This window comes from Tuber melanosporum (genome assembly GCF_000151645.1).
Source record: "Tuber melanosporum whole genome shotgun sequence assembly, scaffold_23, strain Mel28".
NCBI lineage: Eukaryota > Fungi > Ascomycota > Pezizomycetes > Pezizales > Tuberaceae > Tuber > Tuber melanosporum.
Window position 1 is genome coordinate 813,932 of NW_003298897.1, and position 9,725 is coordinate 823,656.

Below are 9,725 nucleotides of genomic sequence, written 5' to 3' on the forward strand. Positions count from 1 at the left end.
GTAACTGAAGGTGTTGTTAGATGAGCGATTGCCATGTCAAACAGTGATTTGGCGTCGATTCTACATTATGGCCAAAATATGGGCCCAGTAGTAGGATTAGCCGTTCTCATAATGGTCAGTTAGTGTTTCCAAAGTATCGGTGAATATAGAATCATAGTTAGTGGTAGCAACTGTGTACCCACGGGCGCCCGGATTACCCGGGTATCTGTAGTTTCGTCGTCTCGTGGTATGCCGTATCGGGGTTCGGAAGCAAGTTTATGATGCTCGGGCTATGTCCGGTCGGCACGTTATCCACGCGGGTTAACCCAGTGGAAGACCTGGATCCCGCCATTGGTCTCCCCGGTCGGAGGTCGCTAATTGCCGGTAATGTGCCCTTTCCCATGCAGGCGGGAAGACAACCTTGATGACCCATTCCAGAATTATAAAGACTCTTCCACTCCCGTGAGCGACCGCAATTATCAAAGATCCTAAATACTGCTTTAGTTTTGGCTGACAGAGAGTGTGATCTTACGTAAAGGAGACACTTAGAGCAAAGGTAGCCCTGTGCATGTGGATAAGGAGAGCGAAGGGGAAATTCCAAGGCAACCACGTGTACGAGTAAAAGTCCGCTGCGGAAGTGAACATTATTCTGAACATTATGCTGAACAGGACACATTGAGGAATAAGGCACTGAAAAAAGAAAAAGTGAAGAAGGAAGGAACATGACAAGTGGTCTGAGCTATGGTGTTGCTACCGCCGCAACAATGATGGAGCCGGGTAACGTATCTATAAGGCAGTGGTGTCCGCAAGAAAACAGTCACATTGACCCCAACCGCACGCTATAAATACCACACTCCCTCTCTTGGTAACAAGCACGACATTCTCCACCAAACTGATACATCGACACCGGCATATCTGACCAAATATTATCTCCAACCATGGTCGCAGCTATGATGGCAAGACAGCAGTCGGGTGGAACCCGTCACAGCTGCGACGAGACTGCGTTCCAGTTCACCTGTTTGGGAACGAATCCTCAGGTTTATATCAAAAAAACTCAAAGGAAGACCGAAAGTACGTTTTCCATGATGTCGGCACACAATAGCACTTATAACTACTGTTCTCTTCATTTCTATGCTCTGTCGTGCTTTCCATGATGGATATGGTTGAAACACCTATCGATAAACATCAAGTTCAAATCAGAGTCTATATTCACCGATGCTAACATGGTCATAAGCGCTCGAAATAAAACGGTCTACGTCAGATCTCCCACCGAATATCGCGACCCATGTAGCAAAATATTCATCACAAGTTGCCGCGGCCATTTTCTCCCAAATGCTGGATTCCTCTTCACCACTTGTGAGCACTCTCCCCGCCCCAGAAATCGCTATGCAGCAGCTCCGGGATGCCGCAAAGCGGCTTCAGGAGAATACCGATGCCCGAGCACTCTCGTACCTTTTACAAAACAACTGGCTTTCTACCGAGACACCAGAATATTTTTCAACGACCGATCACACCTTGGAACCGAATATTTATGAGGAAGGATGTCCATCAATCATGCAATTCCTCACTACACCAAATCCGATTGTACCCTCGAGTACTCGGAAATTATCACCTGCCTCAGTGCCAACCCGAAGGCTGGAGAGCTCTGGCTTCAATGGGGGTCATGAGTCATCACTTTGCCCCTCGAGCGTCGGTCTACCGGTGGGAAAACCTTGCGATCTCTTGTACGGGGTTGATCCACCATACAACCCGTCGAGCGACTTGCTTTTGTTAGAACATGGGGAACCCCCCGCGCAGGAGCTCCTATGCGCCTCCCGGGGTTCAGTGAAAACCATATCGGTGGCTAGTTATACGGGTGCCCAGGAATCACCACGGGCCGCGGTGATTGATAGAATGGGGCCCGAGCTGGAGCATCGGGAATTGATCAATACGATATTGGTGGTCCCGATAGCGGATCGCACTACCATCAATGCGTCCAATAATCACATCCCCAATAAATTTGCAGGATTGGGTGGCGATAGTGATTTCTTAGCACGATCAGGTGATGAAGCGATGAAAAGGGAGGGTTCGAACAACCAGATCCTTCAGGCATTCTCCCAATGCGAACCGTCAGCCTCTAGGTATGCACAGCGAAATTCCCATGATCGTGATGGAGAAACTGGGTGGCCACCGGTAAAGAAGGCCAAAGTGCCGCAAGGTCGCCCAATGCCGGTTAGGGGAGGTGTCGATGGCGAACGTGATGGTGGAGATAAGAACAGAAAAGGCATAAAAATGATGACTGACCAGAGGAAACGAAAGAATTTCCCGGATCAAAATAGGTACGTCTTTCACAAGCAAACTTAAGTTCTCTATGTTTCCACATGGTCCTTATTCACTAACCATCACATCATTGCAGTCATTCCGGTTTAAACCGCTGCGAACGCAAGAAGCAAGTGATGGCGCACTTGCGTGAAACTATTGAGTCGTTTTCCCGCGAAACGGAAATACTGGCCGCCCAAGTCACCTCTTATCGGGAAATGATTATGAAAAGACAGGCGCAGCTGCACCCTTCTAGCGAGAGTCGAGTCGCCCCATTTGGCGAGGCAAATGTGCCAACCATGGAACTCGATCCAAGAATTTCACACCCTGTAGGATATGAATTTCGGGGGGTGTTTGACCTACCCGCCATTTGATATGCAATCGCGATTTGTAAAAGGTGGGTTGGAAGAAAGGGTATCGCACGACACCAAAGTTTATATAAGGCTTCTCGAGCCCCGTGATCGGTGGCACCCAACCGCTGACAAGCAAATCGAGATGACTATCAAATCATCCCCCGCCAATGACTCCCTCAATTTTCGGGTTCAGGTAGATTACCCACCCCTATCGCCCCAAGGTCGATCGCTCGTAAAGCATTTACCGGGCATGGTAGTTCTTCTGCTGTCATTTACCGGGTTCTCTGGCCTCGTTGTGCACATGGTGGGCTATCTTTCTATGGTGTCTCCTTTCTCCTTTTAGCGCGTTGCGGGAATCATTACTCTGCGTTCGCTACACCCCGAGCATCGTTTTTTTTGTCCGGAGGCAGTACCTTAGACTAAAGGGGGGGTGGTTCGGGGAGGCCGTGGAGGGCTGTTGGGATACAGGATGGTGCAGTTAGTTTGTTCACGTGGGGGCTTTGATGGCATAGTTAGGAATTATGATATATACCCTTCAGGTATGCGCTGTGGTTAATGGAGGTCGCGGTAAATAGAATCATAAATTAGAAAATGACAACTAAAGTAAGCCATGTTACACCGCTGTCCTGTAGCTGGCCTGTTTCACTATCGCGATCGGGGATCTACAATTAGAATCATAGAAGTACTTGCCCGTGTTACCACACCGGGTTATAGACTCTGAATGTTGCAGGGATTCATATTCTAGTTACATGGTATTAACAACCCTTTAACTGGGATAAACAATGATGATAATACAGAGTAAAATAAATTAATACATTAATTATGATTGAATTGGAGAACCTCGGGAAGGACAATGGTTTTTGTGATAGAGTTCTTGGACAAAGGTCAGTGGTTGTGATGCAACCGATTGCATGACAACAACGAAACCACAACAATGGCACCACCTCATACCACAACGAAAGAAAGGTTGATACCAAAATAGTTGAGGAAGGAAAAAATGACCTGAGTCAATGCATTGGAGAGCCACTAGAATGAGGCAAGTGGAGACAGGTTTTACAGAGATATGGTGCAGAGTAGAAATACGGTCTTCCATGCTGGCTTCTGAATACCAACTATATAAGTGAACCGTGTCAGTTTTAGCTCCAACCAGAACCGGTCGAGTACAAAGGTTTTCGCATTTTAGTGCCCATCATGTGGTTTTTACCTATAGGTGTAACATAAAAATGCCTCCTTGGTTGCGTCGCAAAGGCTTTACCTCACAAGCTTCTGTTCAGACAATTAGGAGAAGACTTGCGGAACATGGCATCCATAGGCATATAAAAGCAGAGAGGCCAACAATAACACCTGTTCTGCCAAGAAAGAGAGATGAATTATGTATAAGGCACAGGAGTTGGACAGCAGATTAAGAGAGGAGGGTTGTCTGGCATGATCAATGTAGTTTTGAGAAATGTGCAGATTCAGCAATTCAATGGGTCCTCAGAACATACAAGGAAAAATAGCTTCCAGAGTATGTGAAGGTAGTGAGGAGGTCCGGTAGTATCAAGCATATTGTATGGGGCTTATTTGCTGGTAGATTGAAGGTAATCTGTAATGTCATAAAGTCTGTGGATGGGAGTAGAGTGAATGCAAGAGTATATATTAGGACTTTAAATATTTCTTTGCTTAAATTTTTAAAGGAATTAGAGGAAAAGAATATTAGGCCAATCTGGATTCAAGGCAATGCTAGGGTACATACTATTAGGCTTACAATGGCATGTTTGGTGAACAATGAGGGGGATGTTTTGCAGGATTGGCCATCACATTCACATGATATCCATCCAATTGCACATATTTGGGTACACCTCAAGAAGCTTTACCATGAACATTATGCTCACTTGGCTGCAGATACTAGATCTACAGTTGAGGTAAGGCCACTCATACACAATGCCCTTATTCGTCGTTGGGACCTGATATGGAAGCCTTTATTTGAAAGGTTAGTTGAGACTATTCCTATGAGAATCGAGGCTGTTATTAAGGTAAAAGAGTGGTATACTAAATATTAAACTGATATAGTGTATGTAATCTTCTTATTAAATATATTCTACAAAAGATTACATTCTAAATAGATCTGATCTACTATCGGAGAGTTGTTATTGGGAGCTGGTAAGTGGCCAAGTGATTGAAAAGCAAGGCAATGTTGACTTTTATCACAAAACTGTGGTCACATTATTATCATTTCCTGTCAGCACTATCATATTATAAGGATCTGATGCTCTTGATAATACCACATAGAGGTGGCCATGAGTAAAGACATTGTGTTTCAAGCAAATTCCAATTACCTGTAAGGACTACGCTTGGCTTGAATTGATTGGAATGGCAAATGCAAGTCTGATCGTAAACTCCCCCTTCTTAAGCAGAAATCCGAGATGGCTATCAGGATTACTCGTAATTTGATTACACGACAGACATGCTCTTTCACCTTTGCATGTCCTGTTCAAAACAATTGTCCTAATGATATTCCTGTGCAAGCCTTTAAACTGAAGTCTGGTATCATTACACTGACCATTTAGTGGACTGAAGTTTCACAAAAGTATGACCTTAGTACCAACAATAATTAATGAACAATAGTAAGGCATTTCCAATGGTTAATATCACTACAGATACTCACTAGAATATAGCTCAGCAACTCCCCCAGTAAGAGTATCTGCACTAAAGTATGTCGTAAACTCTGCAGGTAGTCGCTCCAAAACCATATCCTTGATATTTGCACCATTAATATTTCATGATACTAAAATAGCATTTTCTGCCAGAAATTGAGAAGTATGTACTATTTGTCCCATATTTGCATAGAAACTATCCATAAGATCTTCTATCTTGTTGTTTTACAGTTCTAATTTCCTTGGTAATTGAATTTTATCAATCATTTATTCCTCAAACATCTTTTCCCTTTTGCCAGCATAAACTCTGTATATTGAGTAGTCTCCCTTTGTTATTCAAGTAGCATTTGGCTCGCTAAGAGAAGATAGCTCTTCTTAAGCTGCCTGGGATTTACAGAAGACTAATGGTAAGAACTATTGGGACAGGAAGCAACAGTTTTGTTCATGTAATCCTCAAGAACCTATTGGTACAGGTTTTCTGAAAAGTTCAGAAAGCGGAACAGTCAAGCCACCAAATGGCTGTAGGAGACTATTGTGAATATTCCTTAAGGTTTTGTCAACTACTTTAAATGCATGGCAGTACTGGATACGTGCTTTGTCCAAAATCAATACCTTTACCTCTTCAATCAAAAATGCTTCCTGAGAGTTGTTCTGAATTTTGCAATACGAATCTTTATCAATATTGATAGGAATCATGAAGATTGAATGTGCACTTTGTCCAGAGTATAATAAGATCGCTGCAATCATACTTGATGCAACTGCAATAGTAATATTCCCTTGTTTATCAATCAAATTTGATAGCAGATATTCAACAATAGTGATTTCAGTGCCTCCAGGTTTCTCCAAGAAAGGTAAAGCAGAATGTTTAAGGGATATATACTCCAATATCGCATTCACAGTATTTCTTTGACGAAGATTGTATTTTAGAAACTTTCTCTTAGCTTGAACTCTAGGATGTACTGGATTGGCAATCTATTGCCCATTGTGATAGCAAATATTACAGTACGGTATCCAATTATCCAACTGAAATTTGTGAGTTGCTTCTGCAATTCCAATGGCTTCTCAGTACTTACCAATTTGATAAATAATTTCCTCCATGATATTCAAACTGAGACATAGCGTGTTGGTTAACAGTGTGGTCCTGAATCCCATACATGTATATTAATTGAAGTAGTGAGCTATCAGAAATTGATATCTTGAATCACTCCCATACCGCTTTTGGTGCAGCTCCATTACTGTTTGTCCAGTTAACAACAAAAAGAAGACAGTATTGAAAGCTTGGCAGCATTGTAGCTCTATTCTCAAAAACCTCTTTCCACTCAACATCTAATGCTTCTAGTGCTTTAGCATTACTGGCTTCAAGAAAGATTGACTATATTATGTGATTTGCTATTTTGAAGGAGTTAAAACTCGTGGAAGACATTGTATTAAGTAGTTAAGACCTTACGAAAAACTACTCTCCTGACTTTAGACCACAAAAATTTATTCACCCAATTGATGTACCCTGTTTACAAGCAGTCCATTCTTGTTCTTTGCATTGACAGACAATATAAGTGGAAAAGGTCTTGATACAGTATATTGCCTGCCAAGAAATGTTTAAAACTTGCCTTAAATTATGCTGTCAAAGTAGTATCTTGACATCCTCCTTGATTAACAACTTCTTGAAGATGATCCACTGCAGAAAAGTGAATAGATTGCTAGTAAGGAAGAGGTAGTTGAATGCCCTTAATATGTAGACTTTGATTATGTGTTTTGTTTCCTAATAGTTGCCTTGGTACTCTAGAGCTGAGATGTAGTGAGCATTAAGATAAATCTTAATTTAATTTATATTTAAAGAATCATCAATAGGAAGATTTGCCTGGTTGAATCCCTCATTAATATATTTGTATAAATATCATACTATCACAATAGCTGAACACATTTCCACATTGATATGATAGTTGTAGCATTTGGTAAGAAAATAATTACAGGGAATGAGTCTACTATGGTTTTAGTAAAATGTATATGTCATTCCATAAGCATGGACTCTAACCTTCTCAATATATCTTCTGCCTTACCTCGGTGGATAGTGTGGATAGCTATCTTCCTCTCATATTATCTTCTCAGAAAAGCTGTTTTGCTAGGGCTTTGAGTAACAACCATCTAGGCCTCAGCCATTTGCCATGTATGAGGCATTATGGATTTCTTCTCAACATCATCCATGTAGCATACAAGTAGTAACGGTCTTGTATTATTCAGGATTACTATCTTTTTTTGCAATCTCCCTACACACTGCAAGACCGATCTGTTCCACCGTGTTAATAATATCAGTGGTGTTCCAGATTATTACTATATGTGGCTAGGGTGTCACCTATATTTAAAGCTCAATTATGATGATATATGCGTGCAAACTACCTAAGGTGCATGTCAATTTGGTATTTCCTAAGACTGGATAGTTTCAATTGAAATAGGCAGGCCAGCAACTCAGTACATAGTATTACTTATTGTCCATAGAGTACGTTATTCTTAATCTCTGGCCATCAAGGATTGCAGGTTATAGTAAGGAAGAAATCTTATTTACCAAATGCAAATAGAATTGCCATTACATTTTAGTATAATTCGGTCATTTAGCTTGGTAATGCCGGAAAGCTTGAGGGAAGAATAACTCACGTTCCCAGACTGGCAAGGTCTATAGCTCCTCGATTGACCACAGTGTTGGCAAGTCTTTGATATTGAACACTTTAAAGAGCCTTCTGGTTTGAGAATAACCATTTCAGATTATTTTGCTCAGTGGCTTCAATGGGATTAACATACCATTCTTGAAAGAATCTGCCTGCGAGAAATACATGTGAAGGATTTGGAAAACATGGATAAAGATGATGAGAATGAAATAATGTAAGATTAAGATTTCTTTAACCCTCTACGATATATTGTTTGATTTACTTACTGGAAGGCGATTTCTATTTCTATGTATCCAAGAAGGTTATCAACTATAGTATAGCTATCTTGTGTCCCATTTCCTGTAATTTTATCGCCTACAAGTGGAATATCTAGATGCTATCCTTGTTCACCTTGCATCATAATAGGTAGATATTATTGAGGAAGATATGACGCATGTAATTCTGAAATCGGTTTGAGCAGTTCATCTTCAAACTCAGAACTTTTGTTTCAAAGAATAATTTCTAGTTGTTCTTTATTTTCTTCACCCAACCCTTCTATCAGAACTCTGATCTCATTTGCTGATAGAGTACTACATGAATATTGTTCCTTTATATGCTCTCAAGGATCTTCAAATTATAGAGAGACTATGTGGCCAATTTCCGTATTGAATATAATTAAGTACTCAACTGAGCGACACTATTGTACTTAGGGACATGATTTAGATAAATACTTTTCAATTTGAGAGTCAATGAGAGCATCAAGATTGTCCAACACTTGTAATCGATTCCTCATCTGAGTAGCATAGTTACTGGAATCATGAGTCTAGAATTAAGAATTCTCTGAAGTCTGGTCATAACATGGAAGCAGTCATGCTATTCTATGATATAGTGCTCCTTTAATGTAAAGGGAAAACACCCTAGTCACTCTTGTACCAATTATTTGCTCATATACTCTAGCAGAGGTAAATGCAAAGATATTGTTACAACAGCAAATTTTGAGGTGAAAGGTTTTGGTCCATACAATTTCCAATTATCAGTCATAGTACTTGTGAGTATTAATAATTTATGTGATGAGGAATAGTATCAAGGCAGATTGTGAGGTAAATAATTCCAGTATCTGAGGAGCTGGCTGCAGAATGTATTGTAAAATAACCATTATATTTGCAAAGTATTTTGAGAATATTAGAGCTCCCAATCGTGAACGGGAACTCCTCTCCTCAAGAAGATGCATTACTTCGCAATAATGAAACTCTAGGCATAATTGCGAAAGAGTTTGACTATTGTTTCCAAATACAGAAAGGACTGCTGAGCAGTAACACATAGGTTCTGAAATGCTTTCTTTCTAATACAATTGAAAGTTACTACATTTAGTAACATAGATATAATAGTAGCAAAAATAGTAGTACATTAATGGAATTATGGAGAATCACACTTGCCTCAGAATGGCCTGAGGGATGACTTCGTACTAGAGTAGCTGTTTGGACTGTAGGACACTCTGGGCATGTTCAATAAAACCGGCTTGGTTCTAGTCTCGTAAATGTATTATCATCTTTGATTCACCGCCACCAACAGCAGGTTCTCATCTTTGGTAAAGATAAAAAGGCAAATTCAATAGTTGCTTGTAAACAATAAAATTAGTAGCCACCTGAGTAAATAAACGGTTTTAAGAAGATAAGAGCAGTAGCATATGAGATATGCCTTAAGCATATCCTCCTAACTGTGAACAAACATAGTGTTTAATGTTTACTCTTAGTGAGTTGGACTAAGAATAAGAGACTCTACTTCACAGTTGGTGAGTTTAATGATCAGTTTTTCACTTA

General features: G+C 40.7%; 1 protein-coding gene; it reads left to right on the forward strand.

The window, feature by feature from the left end:
- Positions 1-880: 880 nt before the first annotated feature.
- Positions 881-2,322, forward strand: GSTUM_00006042001 (uncharacterized protein; the record flags this gene model as incomplete). XM_002838159.2 has 2 exons in its annotated part: positions 881-1,050; positions 1,214-2,322. The coding sequence occupies exons 1-2, from the start codon at positions 918-920 to the stop codon at positions 2,320-2,322; spliced, it is 1,242 nt and encodes a 413-aa protein (XP_002838205.1). The 5' UTR covers positions 881-917.
- Between the last annotated feature and the right edge of the window lie 7,403 nt (positions 2,323-9,725).